A 20,039-nucleotide genomic window follows, 5' to 3' on the forward strand; every position below is an offset into this window, starting at 1 on the left:
CAAAGCTGCCTCTTACAGGAACTGTGGAGGATGGTAATCTGTTTTGGCTAAGAATACAGTAATCCTTTAGCATTTGGGGAACTGATGTTTTCTGCTTGAGCTGAACTGAAACAAGCTGGTGGGTGACATTATAAAGACTAGGAATATATCAAACTTTGAAAAAGGAGAAAATGTCAGAAGCATGCAAGTGTAACAGTTTGAAAGTGACTGACTTGATGAGATTAAGGATTAAAAAACATTTCATTACATATTTTTAATAATTTGATATCTTATTCAAAGGTGGAAAAATTCAGAATTCAAATTTTATGTAAAACTTCAAAGATTAAGCAAAAATTAAAACATCAGCCTGTAAAGAAAGCTTTGCAGATCATACAGAAGAATATAAACTACTGTCATGTGAATTAACCAGCTGTTGAAACACTACAGTACCTCTTGGCTTCACGAGTTTGACTAGACCTTTGGAAGTTTTGAGTTTCAAGAACTTTAATCTCGTCAGTGTTCTTAGTGTCATGTGGGACTTCATCATCTCTTCCTGTTTCCCTGAACATGTCCTTCCTTCTCCTTTCACTCCTTTTTTAGGTGGAGTCTGTATGAAAGCACCATTTTAAAAAGACTTTGAATAAATTTTCCTATCTCTTTTCTCTATTACTATGCTTCTCTGATCAATGCAGAGGAAATTTACAAAAGCAGAAAAAAGATACTTTCCTTTCTTGTTTATGAAGGACCTGCACATTAGCATTACTTCCTTTGCAGTTCTCGATGTTTTAATATAATTTTTAAAATTACAAATATTTTAATATTGTGGAGCTCAGCTATCCAACATCATTACTCAGATATTAAGAAACCTCGGATTTCCTTGTAACTGGCCTTGTGATTATATACGTAAGCTGAGAATTTAGAACTCTAAATCCATTTGAAATTAATGGGAATTTAGTTCTTAACTCCCTTTGGTCTTGATCCAGTTTCACTTGCTTGCCCTGACTTAAATGCAAGTAAATGTGACCTTTTGGACTGCTTTGAAGGTTGCATTCTTTACCCACAGGATACCCTTTGAAAACATCACAGAATCTAGGTCAGAATATTGAGTACACGAGTTTGGTTTTCGGTTTTGATTTTTCATTTTGTATTTTACATTTCCCACAACTCCCTATAACCCATCTTCTGTTCATATTGTTGCAAATGGACAACTAGTTAATGAGAAGCAGAGTGCTGGAAGTGTATTTTCTAACTGTATGTGGCTTGATTATTTTTGTAGCTACCTAACATATTCTGAATATTTTCCCTATTTAAATAATAACACTTTTAAGTGTCACATTTAAGTTTTGGTACCTTTGTTAAAAGCTAAGTGAAGACTGTTTGTGTGTGTGCATTAGAAAAACTGGCCGCGGAAGTGGGGACTTCTTATGGCTGCTACTTTGTGCCAGCATTTTCAGGACTGTATGCACCATACTGGGAACCCAGTGCAAGGGGGTAAGGATCTGACTAAACACTGCATTTGCAGGGAGATTTAATGATTTTACAAATACTATCACTAGTTCTTCCAGGTATGTGAAACTGTTCTTTTCCTTTGATGTGTCTGGATACATCATTCTCTGTGGTATCTTCAAGCAACTACTGCGTATCTGTTTTGTATCTAATCTGTTCAAAACAGCAACTACTACTGGGAGAAAAAGAAGGATTAGCTAGCTCAGCTAGTCACCCTCATCTTGCCCCCACCACCACCCCCAAAAAAAGGAGGGGGGCGGCAGGGGGCAGGGGAAACATTTGGGCTGGGTTGTGTGTTTCAGAGGACAGGTACAAGATAGTTCTGTCGTTCTTGCCACTAATGGAGCCAGCTTTTTTTTCTTCACACATTTCTGATTCTGAAAGGACATCTGCATACCTGTGAGCTGTCAGGCAACAAAAGTAGAAAATGAAGAATTTAGTGCTGATTAGTTTTTTTGAGCTCAGTTTCCCATGGCTGCTGCATTCACTATTTCAAATGATACAGGCTACTTCATTCCTCCCCACTTCTCCTCCCTCTCCTTCCCCTTATGTCCAGCTTTCTTTCCAGTCTATTGAATACTCTTTTCTGCTCTCCTTCAAGTCCCATTCCTGGTTGTTAAGACTTAACTAGCTGGTACTAGTTAGAACTACTTGTTCAAACAATAACCTTCCATTTGTCTTTTCTGCTATTGTGAGGTCACCTCCTGTTGCTGGAATCACAACATGCCATGGGAGTAACAGAAGCATAACAAATTTAAATATAAAATAGCTTTCCTAAAGTCAGAAAAGAAATCTTAAAGAAAATCTTGTTTCCAAGGTTTTGAGTAGTTGCATCTTTAAAATTTAGATGCTTTTTGTACGTAGGGAAGAAAAAAATCTTTCAGTTAGATGTTTTTACACTTTTTAGGATCATAGTGCTTAACTTTTTAACTGTTAAAAGCTGATATTTGGAACGGCAACAACTAAAAATGTCTTTGAACTTGCATGTATCCAGCACCAAATATAGCTTCATTTCTGTGTAGAATGCTACTATTCCTCAGATGTTAAAATAGAATAAAAGGATGATTATTTGCTCTGCAGTTCAGAGTACCTTGACAGAATTGAGCTTACTCACGGTTAGATGCAGCATAATTTCCATAATCAAAAATCTCTTTGAAGGTGCAGAAACAACTAATGATCAGAATAGATCTGAACACAATTTTAAGCATTTAGAGCATAGCACTGATGCAGCTGGGCTTTTCCTTAAGAATTTAAAGACTAGAATTAAGATTTTAGTGATAGATGATATTTTCTAAAGAACAATCAGCCTCTATCATACATTTCCTTTTCTTAAAGGAAGACTAGAATTTTTGTGTGTTTGTGTGTGTATGGGTGAATATGCATCCATCTGCATGCAGACTGGCAATAAAATTTTAATTTATGGCAATTGTATTGATTGGACACTGAAACCATGTTTGTCAGGAAAACAGGGCTGAGAGACTTTAGATTAAAGAGAAACAAGCTTTTTAATATTGAAAAGCAGTCCTCATACAAATGAACTGAATGAGTTTTGAATTAGAAAGCTTAGGTCTGAAGTAATGGTGTATGTCTGGTAAAGAAGTATGTCCTAACTGTTTGTTTTTTTTTTTCTCTTCAACAGTATTATCTGTGGCCTTACTCAGTTTACAAATAAAAACCACATCGCCTTTGCTGCACTTGAAGCGGTTTGCTTTCAAACACGAGAGGTAAAGGCAAATTGGGTCCTAAATACATTGTAAATTAGTATAATAACAGGGACCGTAGCTCTTCAGGAAGACAGAGGATTGAAGAGATTTAATGAAGATTAATCATATGCTTTATATTGTACTTTGATGCTATTCTTCTCTTTACATGGTGCTGATGTTGAAAAATTGTTCCTGTGGGCTTAGCTACAATGATGTGGTTGGGTGGTACATTATTTTGGGGTGGCAGTGCTGCTTTTTAACAGCACTTAAAATAAGGTGAACATACTTTGTGAATATGTTGAGAGGCAGAACATAGAAACATTGAAATGACAAGGCCAGTGCCATAACTAAAAAGTTGCATTTGGTAGGAGACTACATTTTATATTGTCTGCTGTGACAGAGATAGCTTATGTTGCTTCTGGTACACAAGAACAAAAAATGAGTTAAAGCAAGACAGCAGCAAACATACCAAGGGAAATCTGGATTCACTTCCTGCCCATTACATCTTGTATTACCTTAGCTGGCGTTCTGCAACAGCAAACCTAAATTCTCACATAAGAAATGAATCCTCCAATCAAATCAAAGGGGTTGATATCAGTATATTCTGAGCATTAGAATCTTTATATCACCATCTACTATCAATTTACACTCCCTGTGTTCCATACAAATACAGGAGAAAATGAAATCCCTAGACCTCAGAGGGTAACAGTCAACCTTAATTTGATTGCATGTTTCTAAACTGCTCATGTTTAAACACACTGAGTTTTAAAATAACACCCGGCTAAAACCATGTGAGCGGAGGAAAGCAGCTTGCTGTTTCTGTAGTAACATAGAATAGAGTAAAAAGTACTCATGTGGAAAAAGACAGCCAGAAATCTCACCCAGGCGTCTGCTTTTGAAGCTGTGCTAACAGCCTCTGAGTCCTCAGAAAGTTGTAAAGGAGCTTGGAAGTAGCATATATCTCTAATTCTGGTACTAGAAGTCAGGGTAAAGTTACAGGGAACTGAACCGATAGTTCGGTTTGTTGTCTGCTCCTCTCTTTCCTTGTCCCTCCTCCCATCCATTCCCTCTCATATGACAGCTCAATGAACTTTCCAGCAGAAAATTATCCCTCTTTTTTGCTGGGCTATTTTTCTGCTGAATTAATGACCTCAGCTGCCTCGCAGAGGAGTGTAGCAAATGTCAGAATGAGAGACAGGGCATGTGGCTGGGAGTAGGAGGGAGGGGGGAGTAAAGCTGTCAGACTGAGTGAGGGTGAAGTCAACTGTTTGAACAGATCTAATACTTCCTCATACTTTAGACAATGTGCTTTTATCACAATGACAGGAGTGCCTGATCAGGTCTCTGGACACGCTTAAATTAACAGACTAAGTCCTAGTGACACAGATAAAATATGTGTACATTTTTCAAAGATACATTGTTAGTTCTGTCCTGTCAGAAACAAAGTTCTTTTGTTTTAATTCCAGTTAAAATGGAAGTCTTTTGTATCCTTCAGGAAAAACCTCAAATTTCATGTTCATTGGAGTTTTTGCTTGGTTTATTGTGCCATCCAGTCCTTCTAAGTCTCTTTTCCTTATTATACAAAAAGCTCCTTCCCTGTGCAGACAGATGAAACTTGTAACGTTTCTTCTTCCAGAAGGCATTATGAAAAAATAAGCAATTTTTCAGTTCTAAGAGCTGTACAATGCTGTCATTAGACAAAACTTACATACTTGGATACCTTGCTTTTCATCCAACCTCAGTACAATAGAGAGAGCAGCAGCATGATCATGATTTGGTTTGTTCCTTCATCCCTTCCTGATTTCTAGCATTCTTTTCATTTTTTTAATCTCTACCAAGTGCATGATCCAACATGCTCTTGCACAGTGGTGAACAAAGCCAGAGCCTCCAACAGTATGTGTATGTAAAGCTGAGATTATGAGGCACTGCTGAAGTTCTGAAAGGTAAAAAAAGCAGGTGAAGTCAGCATAGACGAATGCAAAAAGAAGGAAATAAGTGGTAGGGAGCAGTACTAGCTTAGTACTGCCACCAAACTTTGCTGCTGTGCTATGAATCCTCTTTTCCAGGTTATTTCTAATGTATTGAACAGCACAGGCCTGTGGATAGATGCTGCCACCATGAAAACTGGCCTTTTAACTTCTAATTTTAACCATTATTTATCCTGTGGCAGTTCTTTTAGTTCCTTTAAAGATTTTCTGGTGACAGACCTTGCCGACTTACTTTCTGGGAATGGGTAGAATCTACTGGACAACTGATCTCTATATAGCTTTTACTAGCTTACAAACCTACAATTTTTCTGTTCTTTTTTAAAAAAAACCATGTTGACTTTTCCCAGTAAGGATTGTATAATAAGGTATCTTGTGAACTACAGAACAGCACGGAATGCATTATAGGTTTGGTCTCTTTTGTGGTCTATGTTGCTTTGTCATTTGAAGCTGAGAAAAGCACACATTTTTTTTATTCAAATAAATTGAAAAATTACAAAGATAAAATCATTCTGCACTAGTTAATGCCTAACTTTGTCAACAAAAATTATGCACTAACCTTAAAAAATGTAAATGAGACATTTAATTGTCTGTCCTTACAAAACCCTATAAAATCCACTATTCTGCATTTAATAGGTGCTTGTAGGATAATGCCATGGTGTTACCAGTAGCTAAGGTTTGAGGCAAATCTTATTAGGAAACCCTCTAAAAAGCATATCAATAGGTATCAGTGAATTACATACTTCACTCTTAGTTAATTATCCCTTGGAAACACTTCAACACTTTTCATTTATTTCCAGCTATCCACTGTGCCCAAAAGAAGGAAGCATAATTTTACAAAAAATTACACTAACAGTTTATTTTTGCAGTCTATCTCGTGTAATGTAAAATTCTCAATTTTCAGCCACTAACGGAAAATATTTCAAGATGCTGCTCTTTCAAAACAGTTCAACATTCAGCTGTTCCTATTGAAGTGTCTTCCAGACTGCCAGTTTGAACGTTTTAATTTTTCAGTTCTTTAATGCATCAAATTAGAGAAAGTACCTAGCAAACTGTAATCAGCTAAAGGACTCCATTTAGTATTACTTCTTCCTTTATTAGCTTTAATAAATGTTGTAGTTGTCATCAGCTTTTCTTCAAAATTCTTCTCTCAGACCATATAACCAACACATAGGCTAGATATAGAGCATCAGAGGAGAAACATCTCCTACACTAGGATTTCTGTAATAAATAGAATGCATTTGCTGTAAATTAAACAAAACTGTGTTGTTACTACCTCTATTTTGCTCTCTCAATATGTAGGGGAGGGGAATTATCTACTTAGCTCTCTTTAGCAAATGCTGAATTATCAGTGTTTTATACTCAGAGGGTGTCATGGATTTCTCTGCAGTTAAATCATAACATATATTACTCTTACTTAAGATTTTAGATGCCATAAACAAGGACTGTGGGATACCACTAAATCAGTTACAAGTAGACGGAGGAATGACCAATAACAAAGTCCTCATGCAACTCCAATCAGACATTCTCTGTATTCCAGTAGGTAAGATGAAATTGCAACTCCTATTTTCTTTTTAAAGCTGAAAACAACATTGGTTTGTAATGGCTAATGAGGACAAATTGGATGGCTTGCTTTGTTGTTGTTGCTGGTCTTTTGCTACTGCTTGAGAATGTTGGGCTTTTTTTCAGAAAAAGTTTTTAGATCTTGCTTCCAGTTTTGAGATTCACTTTCATAGAGAATCACTGACTTATTTCTTGTGTTGAAATATTACAGCACTATGACAGTATTGAACTTTAAAGTTGTCATATCAATTTCTAAACATCTAACAATTTTAAAATGTGAAATGAATGCTCTGCTGCAACGTTGGCCCTGAGAATCTTGCTCAGAGATAAATCAGAACTTTGCACCTCCACTGCTCATTCATGTTTGGTCTTGCATTTCAGCAAATGGAAAATACCCTTTATTCTGTTCCCTTTGCCTGCACAAACCTTTGGGTTTTTAGCTTTTGAAGGATGTGTTTCAATGCACTAAAACTCTTTAAAGACCTCACTTGAAACTTGGAGCGTTTCAGCATCAGTGAAAAGGGTGCATCTTTCTGAAGTCATGTTTTAACACCTGTAGCAGATCTCAGGCTGCTGAGTATTATAAGCTATACATAAACATTTCTAAGGATGCAGTGTGTCACTGAGTAACATCAGGATATTATATATCTTCATCTATACTGAAGACTGATAATTTGCTGCATAAATGTAATAATCTTGCCTAATGCAGTTTCTAGAAAATCATTTAGAAAAACATCGTGTTGTTCCTTATGCATAAATGTGAGACACTTCAGTGGAAAGTTTTTAACTCTAGAGATATTGTAGCTTGCCTTTAATAATACATAATGCACAAGGCTCATACTGTCGGTGCAGATGCACAGTTAACAGATGAAAGGATATGATCAAAAAAATCAGATTTTAAAGGATCCTCTGCCTGAAGCAGATAAGCAGGCAGTTCTAGAGTTAATGGAACAGATTTACCATTCACGTCTTGGGGATGGGATGGTCTTCTGTAGCATCTGTGGAAGGCAAACAAGCTAGTAAGTACAGGTGTGTAACCTCTTTTAAGATGCCTTTTCTAAGTATAAGTGCTTTTAATAACACAACATCTAGACCATGGTAACAAGACTGATAAGTTAGCCAGTAATCACTGCTTTGAGGAGGGAGCAAGAAGACAAGAAAATAGTATATTATTAACAGGAGTACTCTAAGAAAACTGATGGTCGAAGTCAGCAGCCCTGCACGTGGTATGAAAATAAGCAATTGCATGATTCAGTCTTGAAGGAAGTAGTCATCTGAGATATTTCAAAGACTTGGACGACTCATAGGTGAAGTTAGCCTCATAACCATGTGAATGGCAATAAAATGAGGTTTGCAGTTGGTAAACTTAAACGAAGCATATAGCAGTTGTAGAAAATATATATCTTTCTAGATATATATGTAAATCTTTAGTTCTGATGTCATCAAGGTGACTTTCATTAAAAATCATCATGGCCTTCTCTGCAATTTACTTCAGTAAAGCCATCAATGCCTGAAACAACAGCTCTAGGAGCTGCTATGGCAGCAGGAGCTGCAGAAGGAGTTGGAATTTGGAGTCTGAATCCTGGAGATTTGACAGCAGTGACATGTGAACGATTTGAACCACAGATCAACCCAGAGGGTAAAACCCTTTCATGTTATCTAAGAAGTTGCAAACTTAATGTTTTATGTCCAACAGATCATTTTTTTTCTTTGTTGCAGTCTAACATGCTGATAGAAAAACAGCTATATGTGAATAGCCTCAAAAACATTGAATATCAGATTTGTAGTGTTTGGTTTAGAGAAAAGTGCATTTCACTTGCTGTTTTGTCCGTTTATTGACTAGTAAGACTGGGAAATGGTTAAAACAACTTAACTCCACAAGGAAATGTGTTGGGGTTTTTTTCTTTCTTCTTTTTGAAAGCAGCTTGTCACTGGGCGTTGCAGTTAGTAGTTTTTGATTTATAGGAAGCAAAATCAAAGAAACCTTGAAAGGTTTTTACTGAGAAAGATGTCTCCTAAAGCTCCTGTGCATTTGTGAGTTTTCACAGATGAAAAAAGGACAGACTGACTGTTTTGGAGAGACTTTTCTTTTGGGTATAAAAAGCCTACATTAATCATTGTTTTTTAGCTGACTATCTTTTTCATCAGTTCTTAAGTGCTTCTAGAGATGGAAAGCATGTTCTTGACATAATTAATCCATGTGCAAGACAAATGCATTTTTGTCTTTTCAGTTATTTCTTAATTTTTGTTACAGAATTTTGTCTTACCATTTTGATTATAATTACTGCTATAATCCCTACTTCAAGACAGTATTTTCAACACTGAAGGGCTTCTGCATGAATAACAATTGCTTCATTTTGTCCTACTTGTAAATCTTCTTATTGGTGAACATGCAGAAAATGGTTTTTAAGGTTTATTTCTCCTAACTGTGCATAATTGTGGGGGTTTGGGTTGTTTGGGGGTTTGGGGTGGGGGTGGGGTTTGTATTCAAAACAGCATTTTATAATACTTGTTCTGTGCAGACAAACTATACTGTGCAAAAGAGTGGAAAGCTAATATTGTAGTCTTTGCTTCTTAAATACTTGTAGTTGTATTCGTATGCATTGAGAGGCTTTTCTGTTTGCTGATTTCTTAATTTCAGAAAGTGAATATCGCTATGCCAGATGGAAGAAAGCTGTGCTGAAATCTATGGGCTGGGAGACATCTGAAGCTCCTTCAAATGGTAAACCAGAAATTAATGCAGGTCAAGTATTACTAATTAGCCAGTTAGCCTAGGTAGCTGATCTTGAGTTTGGTGACCTTTACTGTTCGTACCATCTCTGGACTATTCCAATGATTTAAAAATTACTACTTAAAACCACTGTGAAAACAAAGCAGGAGAATAGATAGATAGGTCTTCCTCTTGAAAAGAGGGCACAAGCAACATCTTGTAGGGCTCTAAAAACAGAGGACATGAAATCCAGACTAACTGCAGGTTTTGCAGAATAGTATTGGTTTACAAAAGAAAAAAATCTTACCTAGAAGAAGAGATACAGCACAATTCTAAGACAGTGCAGGGATTTTGTAAACTTTCTTATACTATAACCTCATGTTGCAAAGGAGAAAAGTTTCATCCTGTGATTTTTCTTGCTACATCTTGCTTTTATTATTTGCTGTATAGGAAGGAGGGATTGATAGCCACATCAAAATCTGACCAAGAAGGGCTAAGAGCAAGAAGTTATCATAAAGTGAAGAATTTCATAGACCTGTTGTTCACACACAGAGAATATACAAACACTTTTGAGGGACTGAACAAGATCTTTCTTTTGACGTAGAGGGCTTTTTCATCTGTCAGGTTTGAATTAAATAAAACCTGCAGTCTTCTATGATCTATAATTTGAATTTATATTTCAGCACTTTTTCAGGATGAGGTTTGAGTCCTGAATCATCCTACAACACATCATTTATGGTCTTTATCTTAATTTCATTTCCCTATTGTTGGAAAAACTATTAGAATGAAAGTATTAAGTAAAGAATCCTCAAAATGGAAACTCTGCCCACAATCCACAGTTGCAGCCCTCAAGCTGCATGAAGTCTCTTACTTTATTCTTGAAAGCTAAAGCTAAAATTTTCTTTTTACCATCTTATATGTTGGTTTACGTATTTTATTTAACACATTGGTTATACAAACAATTCTGCCAAGGCTATTTGGAAGGGAAATAGGTAACTTATGCTAAGTAACAAGATTCACTTCAGTATGGTCTATTATGGTTTAGTAGCCTTACATCTAAATTCTCTGTTATGGATCCTAAAATCCCAAGTGCTTGATGCGTATCTTACTTACATATCTTTATTTCCTTTTGAAGGATAGAAAATTCTGCCTTGCAGAAAATAAAACTAGATCATGTTCTTCAGCTCATGTGAAATATGTTTATCAAAACTTAGCCTCAGTGATTATAACACTGGACAGGAAAATGTTATTTTCCTTAGTTCTTGCTTTGAAACTTTGTCTCTGCCTGCTGGGAGTGTTTAAGATTGAAGAATGCTAGAAATGGGCTCAACTCAATTACTATTGCTAACAGTGGAATTTGGATTTGAACTCTTATATTGAGAGCCTGTTTTGAATTATTGTGGGGGTTATGCATAATCTTTTTTAGTTTTTCTGCAAATGTCACTACATTTGTTACTTTTTGCTGTTCATATGGTTTTTAACACATATATTGCAATTTATATATATATATTTCTCTTTTGATTTGCTTGACTGGAAACACCTTCCCCTGGATGACATCAGGTGACACTAGTATCTTCTGTAGTCTGCCTTTGGGTTTTTTTATTATGAGTAGCATGATAATGTTAATCGGAGCAAAGTACGTCTCAGGTTAGTTATTATTTGAACTAGATCACTTTAAAAGCTATCTACACTAGTTTAAGTATTGGGTTTTTTTGTATTCCGTCTGTTTCTTTTTAGCAAAAATGACTGATGCTTTTTGTTGTTCATGCACACGAGTGTCTGAGGATATGAATTAGACATATGATACCTAAGGGAACCAAGTGAATGCCATCTTGAATTCATCCTCATGTGCCATGAAATTCGTAATTGTTAGATGCACATGAAACCTTGAACTCCTCCCTCCCTTTGTCTAGCTATGCAGACTGTACACAGTGTATAAAAGGCATATAGGTTGGAGCAGCCTAGCAGAGTTTTGCATTGCCTGCATTACAGCATGCACTGCAGTTAGAATAAGGTTCCATCCTTTATCTTATATTTCTTCTCATAAAGTTTAAATTTATTTTGAGGATCTTGTTTGAATAAAGTAAAGACTTTTCTTCTGTCCCTGAAAGGCTTCATGCACCCCTTTCATTTTTCTGCTCCCCTTGGAGCTATTGCATGGTCAGAAATCTTCATCTGCTAAATCTATAGAATATTCTTTTTGTACTTTGTTCTTGATGGATAAGTGAATTCATTTTGTGTAAAGAGAAGAGACCCTAAAAGGCCTATCTGCAAAACTGGGGAAAGGGACTGTGTGCATATGCAATGAAGATGCATCTTCAACCTATTAATATATGTTTTATTTTAAAAGAAAGTTCTTAATATAAATGATGGCTAGTTACTTATGCCAGAAGTAAGACATTTCATTAAGATATTCTTATGATAAGAAAAAGAAGTTTATATGGTGATGCCATTTGTTCTTTGTTGTTGTGTTTCATAATTTCATTCCAAAGAAAATATTTTACAGTATAGCCATTGTTGCTGCTTAGTAAGCTTTTTGGGGGTGGTTGTTTAGTTTTCTTTCTTTGTTTTGGTTTTGGTGGGATGGGCGGGGGGTGTTAATTAAACAGACAATTGAGGACTCTAGCAAGCTCCTGTGATGATGTGTTTGTATTTTGTTTCTACTCATTCAGCCTGAATTAACTATTCAATTGTAATTTTCCTTGCGTGGAAGAGACTGTCTGAGCTTGTAGGAGAACTAAAATCAAACTAAACAAATGCTAGGCAAAAATCAAACTGAATTGGCATTGATTTACTAACTCTGGAATGTATCTTGATTATGAAGAATAAAATAAAACCAGCTGTGAATAAGTGGGTAAATTTTTAACAAGCTGAACTAAGCAACTTGAATATTAATTCCAGGTCAGGTTCTTCACCACATGGAGGACACCTAAAATAATATGAAGATCAGTGTTAAGTGGGCAGATAAGCAACTTAAATACTGGGCTTATTGCTTTTTAAAAACTACTAATCAGTAACCTGCCTATACATGGTTGGACTCGATGATCTTGAAGGTCTTTTCCAACCTAAATGATTCTATGATTCTATGATTCTAAATATCTAAACTTGCACTGCTGGAAGTCATAAAAAGAGATTTTTTTTTTTTGTCCTTTCCCTAAGCTTGCCAGTGACTTTCTGACCCACAAGTGGAAAACATTTTCATCTCAACTCCCTCTGGCCTTCAGAACCCATTTTCGCCCTTGTTTTCAGATAACAGTAACTATTAGTATAGTTAACTACAGATAACTATTGGTATAGTTACTGTTACTATATATATATAGTTACTATATATACCGATATAGATACTTTATATACCAATATATTGGCATATTATTTACATGGTAAGCTTGGGGACAGGAGAAGTTGCAAGAAATTTCCAGCTGTTACTTGTTTTAAAAATGATGATGTCTAACAAGGAATAGCATCAGTGATGATATGTACAGGTTGTAGTTTTGCTCAGCTATGTGTTAGAATAGGACATGACATACAGAATTTGTGTTGCTGATTGGAGCAGGGCTGCTTCCCCCTTAGATATTTACTCTGGTAAATATCCTTTTGCTTTTAAAAGCCAGAACTACCTGGCCAGACTTTCCTTCTAATTCAGTACAGGAACTCCATTAATTAATTTGTTACATTTTCTCTTTTAATGAAACACTGGAACTCCAATGCAGCCATCAGTATAGTAGGTTTGAGGATTGAATCTACTGAGGATTGAATTCATCCTTCATGTGCTGAAACAGCAGTAAGTCTTGCATGGCAACAGTGCTGTTGTTGAACATGTCTCTGTAGGGCAGGGCCATGATTTTACAGCTACTGAAATGCAAAGGAAAAATCTGCTGTGGCAGAATAGAGAACACTAACGTGGCAAAAACCCATTTGCAGAACTGCTAAACTAACTGCCTTCTCATGCAGCACCTCTTGACTGAATATGAAGAACAATACTGTATTTCATTATATCATTTTGTAATTTCATCAAAATCAGGTCAATTACTTGTAGCTTACTTTATGATCTTCATTCTTGTCTCCCAGAGGAGAAAGGGCCAAACGTTTTGGTTTATTTCACTATTAAAGCAAGTAGTGTGTAGTGACTGGTGTCCTTGTGCTAAGACTCTATTAAGTTTTTCACACTAGTTTTGGAAGTGGACATCTGAGAGGTTTCAACATATTGTGTAGCTGTACTTTTTTGGTGGGTGGGAGTTAACTGAAAGTGATACTATATTTTATTAGACTCAAATTTAAAGAAATGCCTTTGCATGCTTAAATTGGCAGCTCTCACGTGAGATATAAGTAGGGATTGGATATCTACGGGATCTTATGTGACTTCTGGGGTATACAATTCTTTGACTTTGTTCTCACAGAATAAGGTGTCAATGCTGATAGTAATGCTGTATTCTTCCTGCTTAAATACCCTTTGGATTTTTTTTTTTTAAGATTCTGTTTTTCCTTTTTAGTTTCTTGCGCTGTGATAGTTACTGTCAAATTGCCTACTAATTTACATACAGGGATCGCTATGCAGTTCTGCAAGTTAGTTGCAATAATATTTCCCAAATTGCTGAAAGCTGAGCTCATATTCAGAAAAAATAAGCTTAGAGTACCTTCCTTCAATTCTTCTACTTGTCAAAAATTTACCCATCTCAATAGTGTGGTCTCTTCTCTCCTGCTATATGCATATCCCACACACTTAAGTGCTGGCTTATCTGGTGTCACAAGATACATCTAATTTATAACTGCATTAATTGAAAACAAAGATGGTTACACTGAATTCCTCTCATAGCTCATCTGTGTTATAGAGTGTTATTAATGCTTTAGAGTAAATTCTATGTTACTAATGCACATTCTTTCTTATTTAAGGTACTGGTAAATGAGACTGCTTAGTGGACTCTCTGGATGCAGCTGATTTCTTTGTTTCGTTTTGTTTTGTTGTCTGAAGAGATTCCACCACCAATGTGATTATACTACTTGTGTGACTAAATACATTCATGAATCCATCTGTTGCCAGTCCCTGAGTAACCTCCCAGTGGTACACTGAAACTTTCGTCTTCAGCCCTTCATTACTCTGCTCCCTTCCTCATCAACTCCAACTGCAGTGGAGGCCTTTGCGTGGACTCTCTCACATCATCCTCTAAAATTTCACAAGCCCTAGCTTTGTTTGAGAAAGTTGGTATAACAAAACCCTGCAACTTCTGAGGTAATGACGTCAGATGTTTAGCTGTCCTTTTCAGGGGTTTGGTACTTTATACAACACACTGCAGAGAGCTAATGGTGCACTGTAGAACTTTGTAAACACCTTACAATTCTTCCAGCTGCTGTGAATTATCTTTCATATGTCTATGGTTGCCAAAGATGTTTTATTGTAGTGGCTGCTGGTCTGAAACACCTTCAGTGGTATAAACCTTTTAAACACTAGCTCAAAATGTATTTTCAGTAGCACACATCGCCACTGGTTTGGCAATGAAGAGGTTGCTGATATGGTCCACAGAGTACTGTTGAAATGATCAATTACAAAGTTAAAAAGTTTGGTTTGGCTTCTGGCATATGCAGTCAGTTTGCCCATTATAAGTATTTAAGACACTTAAGTCTGTACATTTAAAGAGATAGGAGCAAATAGATATTTCGGTTAAGGTCATGTTTCATGTTCTTGTGCTTTTGTGTTAGTTTGGAAAGACAAGTTTGATACAGCATGCTATTGACAGGACAGCTTCTTGGTCCTCAGCAACTGATAACTCTTAAAACTACTCTGTACAATGCACTTTTCTTGACCAATACTGCATATATTCTGTCATCCTGCTTAAGGATATTTTAGTGACTATTTGTTAAACTTTTGAAAGTTGAAGCTAACTTAGTTTTTCTTAGACAGGGTCCACTCCAAATTAAATATCAGTGCTTTAGTTCTTGATCTCACTGAGTATATCTCAGGGACCAAAATCTCCCTTTCAGTTTCCATGTCCATAGTTTTAACAGCAAGTTGTCACAAAATACGCTGAGACAACCCAAAACCCTGGCTTGGAAGAGTAAGCACTTGGCATCTGAAGTGGGCTACTGGAATTCACAGGCAACATGCGTGACAAGTGAGTTGCGTCCACTTTGAAACTTTTTGTCCTCCACAGGTAACGGAGTGAGGCGATAATCTTATCTTCAGCTTTCCTGTTTGTACCAACAGCATGATGAATGTCAGCCTTATTGGTTAGCTAAGAGAAAATGTGTTCTTGTATACTGTCATTAGATCAGTATAGAATGATAGCGAGGTTAAATGTGGGAACAACATGGAGAATTTCAAAGATGTGTTTAAATGCACTAGGAGTTAAAGGGAGCTTTTTTTTGTGTGCGTTTGTTCTTAAAGATTTTTGTCTTTAAAAAATAGTCTTTAAAAAGTTTTTTCTTTGTTAAACTATGATTAGAGGCTTAATTTTTAAAAAGATGTTAAATATGTGTGTGTCTGAAGCAATGGATTGCACAGAAGTTCAAGTCTGTACAATATATTTAATATCAAATGCATATTAATTGCCTTTTTATTATCAAGTGCAATGACCTTTGAAAATGTGACTTTTAGTTAAGAAGTTAGAGAAGGAACATTTTTTGTCCTGTGGTTGCGTGTATAAATTCCACAGAAGGGATTTTTTTGTGCATGGGTGAAAATATATCATTCAAATCCCATATCTCCTGTAAATACTCAAATGTGAGGTGTGACAACTAAAATTTCTGGGTTTTCCAGTTTGTATTGGAGAGGTGAAGAAAGAGTGAAAAATGAACAGGAACCCATAGAAAAATCTTTATGCTCCTTAGCTTTACTGGGAGCTGTTGCTGATCCCACCTTACCCCAAGAACAGGAGTAACAGCAGCCTTTGGAGCACGCAGGGCGAGGGCAGCACACACCTCAACCACGGGACTTCTGAGTACGACTTCTTGCCAAAAACACTGAAGTACTGAACCTGGGAACGATTAATGCTGAAGTGTTGCCTTTGCCAATGACGTATGTAGCAGGGGGAAAGGTAGCACATAATAAGTAGGAGGGAGATTTTTTTTGCTGCTTTTCTGACGTATCTTTTACTGGGAAACACAATTCCTGTTACTTTTTCACTGAGTAAAAATCATTATTTTATTTTCAATTCCTGTTGCAAATATTTTTTAAGAATTTCACACCACTGATGACTTTCTACCAACATAGTTGAAATATATTGTAAACTGCATCTTGGGGGGGGAGGGGACAAACTGTTGAAAGTTAGCTTTTTGTGAAGCTGTGATTTATTTTTTTCTATAAATTACCAGATTTATAAATTCTTACTTGAGAAATGCATTAACTTGGTATTAAAATACCCTAAATAAATTGTTGTAAGCTGTCAGTTTATTCTTGCACATTATCTTTCAGACACATTTTCATTGATGTTTTTTACATGAGGCATTAGTATACGCTGATGCATATTAAACAACAGAGCACCGTCTCTAAGTATCACAGACACATGCTTTAACTTACTCAAAAACACAGATCAAATACCTGCAGTACTGCATCCTGCGTTTCACTGATACATTCAGTTTCAAGGACTGGATTAGAAACTACATTTCTTCAAATCCCTCCATATTCAGGAAAAAGCAGGAAAACACAAGTAAAACGACGAAAAGGAACATGGTCGTAAAACAGGTTTGATCTGAACAACATGGCCGACCAACAGGCCAAACGGTTTTTGCTCTTACACCATGGTCTGGTAATTGCCACAGATTAAAAAGCCATTCTGAGCTGGGGGAGGAAATGTTCATGGAATAGAAAACATTGCAGGGGGGACTAGCCAGGAGCGGAAGGTATTTCTGTTATTTTAAGGAAGAAGCGTGGGGGTACGTGTATGCGTGGAGGGTGCCTGCCAGATTCTTGTTTGTTCTGTCTCTCTGTAGCTCCCAGTTGTATTCTGCACATCTGGTGCTGCGTAATTATGCCAAGGATACAGCCTTCATCCACAGTCTTTACAAAGTCTTTAGTCCCCTATATCAAAATCAGTTGTGTGAGTCAGAAACACACACACACACACCCCCCCTCCAAAAAGAAAAGGGCATTTATATATCGCATCACACAGAAACTTTAGGTCACATGTAATTGCTCAATATGAGACTTCTCCCTCTGCTCGTGAGGCTCTGGTGTCTTCCTTTCACACGGCAAAATTACAGCCTTGCCCTTAGCTGTGCTGCACAAGAGCATACTCCAATTTCATGATTCATCAAGCTGGAGTATTATGAGATGAGAACTTTATTAATGTACTTAGTACCAGAAATTTATACGTATAAAGAACTTTTGTTCAACAAAAGCTAATACAATATCTGGTCTATTATTGGAACTCTATACAAACAAGCTTCTTAATAGCCATACCAGCATCCAAGCCATAATCTTTCCATCTAAAGAAGCCTGGATCTGTAGCTCTTGGAATGCTATTTGCTATTCTTGAGGTAGGTTATTTGTTTACTCATGAGTATGCGAAATACCGAGTCCCAATTTATGTGCACGTTTTTTATTGGAATATGCAGGTACGGTTTTATTATTTGTTGTGAGAGATAGATAAGCACTTAAGAAAGATAGAAAAAAACATACCAGATTTTTAGCAGTTCAGAACCCAGCTTAAGGCAGTAGTAGATCAATGTAACAAGCAACAGGATGGTTGAAGGTCATAACATTGAGATGATACTGGGTTACAGAATATCCTTGAATATCTGAAATTGTTGGAAGATTTTGTTATAGTTTCATTTAAAAAGAATCAGTTGTTCCCACTTGCCTTTCAAAGTAGCATTTTTGAAGCTATCACAGCAGCATTTGGCACAGTATTCTCAAAATGAAAATGTTGAAATTGTAATTTAAATATTTATGCAAATACCTGAGTCACAGCTGTACTACCTTCCAATAGAAGCAAAGATAACATCAGCATATGAGCAGTTCATTTACACACTGTAGGTCAGGACTGCCAAACTAGTTTGCAGTAACTGTGTAGTACTAAACACATATGAGGAAAGACAGCGAGCTCTTTCATAATAAAAAAAAAACCCAAGAGGTGTGGTAATTCTCGTTTACAGAAATTCCCCTAAGACTGTTAATGTTACAAATTTTCACTCAGAAGTCATGAAGTTCCAGTGCCAAGGTTACGCACAGACCTAATAGTCTGTAGGCACAAAGTAGCCGTTAAAGTATAATTAAGTAATTTCTTTCTCTCTGTGGGTATTTAATCTTGGATACTGCCTGGAGTTTGGAATGAACTGATGTTCCATAGTGAAGAAAAAGGACGTAAGTAGGATCCATGCCTCCTTTTTTTTTTTTTTAATTATATTTTGAAGTTAGAGGGTTTGTAGTGCATAAGGTGTGGGTTCTCATCGTTGTGGTGCTTGAAATTACACTGAGCCACAACCTTTGCCCAGGCATCTCCAAGATGCCCCTCTCTTCTCCGGCCCTGAAAAAAACCACAAACATTTTCTCCATTCAGAAGGCTGCTAACAGCTGATTGTTTATGAAGTTGGGTTTGCGTATCTACTCCATCACCTTGAGTGTGGACTCCACGTCGGTAAAAGCATTCCCGTTTCAGAACAGGAACAAGGAGCTGGGGGTTCTCCATCTGGACCCTCACCCTGCTTCTGTGGGGAGAGAACGCCTGGCAGCCTTTCTTCCTCCTGTTTTTCTGGTTTTATCTTTGCAGATGAAGAAAGTTTGACGGTTTCTGAGAAATAAGAAAAAAGAATGGCTGTGCCCTTTGCAACAGCTGCTGTTGGTTGCTCTCCCCAGGAAAGAGATGTTGTCAGGCAAAGAGGGATTTATTTTGGGCAGTCCAATATATGAAGATCAGATTTTGCAGGATTAGCTCCAGTCGGAGCCAAAGCGCCATTACTGAGGATGCGGCTGGAAAAGGTCACAAAACTCACTCAAACGGAAGAATTGTCAGCCGGCTTCTTTTTGTTGCCTCATATAGTCAGGATCCAGTATTATCTGGGTGTTACGGTATCCAGTATTATATTAAAGATGAATTCGCTGTTCTGCCGTACTCCTTCACCCAATGCACATGCTTTCCTCCTGATTACTGCTCACCCATTTGGCAATACGAGACTCCGCTGCTCCTTATTAATGAATTAGGAAAAGCCCTGGTGGCACTCCTGCGTGGTCAATAAATGAGTTGCAGCCAGCGGCATTTAATTATTTACAGCTATACCCAAAACAGGTTTCAACGATACAGCCATGATTCTGGGGTGGAAGCTAAAGCTCTTCATTAGGAAATTACTCATCCCAGTGGGGTGGGAGTGGATGTTTTTCACTGCCACAGCCTCTCTGCTGCAATTAGCCTTTTAACTGGTAAGGAAATTCATGATATCTCATTACTGCCCCAGGGACAGTGTATTTACCAAATGGAGGTAGGTAGGTATATACTCTAAGGGGCACGGGCGATATATAGGATTTATTCCCTTCCTCCAGGGCACTGCAGCTGTTTTTGTGGCCATCAGTTCTTTGCTTTTCCACTTTCTCCCTCCCTAGGGATCACTTTTCCACCTAATGGGATTGCCATTGTTAACTTGAATTATTTTAATACAAGTTTCACA

General features: G+C 37.0%; 1 protein-coding gene across 4 annotated transcripts in view; it reads left to right on the plus strand.

Moving 5' to 3' along the window:
* GK (glycerol kinase) overlaps positions 1-14,677 on the plus strand; it is a 35,543-nt gene extending 20,866 nt beyond the window's left edge. For 2 of the 4 annotated variants that reach the window (XM_010571312.1, XM_010571310.1), the window contains 6 exons: positions 1,374-1,470; positions 3,125-3,209; positions 6,596-6,716; positions 8,232-8,375; positions 9,378-9,458; positions 11,007-11,098. In XM_010571312.1, the coding sequence (XP_010569614.1) occupies positions 1,374-1,470; positions 3,125-3,209; positions 6,596-6,716; positions 8,232-8,375; positions 9,378-9,458; positions 11,007-11,098 (620 nt within the window). Of the gene's footprint in view, positions 1-1,373; positions 1,471-3,124; positions 3,210-6,595; positions 6,717-8,231; positions 8,376-9,377; positions 9,743-11,006; positions 11,099-14,336 lie in introns of those variants that run through there. The other 2 variants (XM_010571313.1, XM_010571311.1) reach the window with 2 other exon arrangements.
* The last annotated feature ends 5,362 nt before the right edge of the window (positions 14,678-20,039 follow it).

The sequence above is a fragment of the Haliaeetus leucocephalus genome, unplaced genomic scaffold (genome assembly GCF_000737465.1).
Source record: "Haliaeetus leucocephalus isolate CR32 unplaced genomic scaffold, Haliaeetus_leucocephalus-4.0 Scaffold317, whole genome shotgun sequence".
In the NCBI taxonomy this organism is placed as follows: domain Eukaryota; kingdom Metazoa; phylum Chordata; class Aves; order Accipitriformes; family Accipitridae; genus Haliaeetus; species Haliaeetus leucocephalus.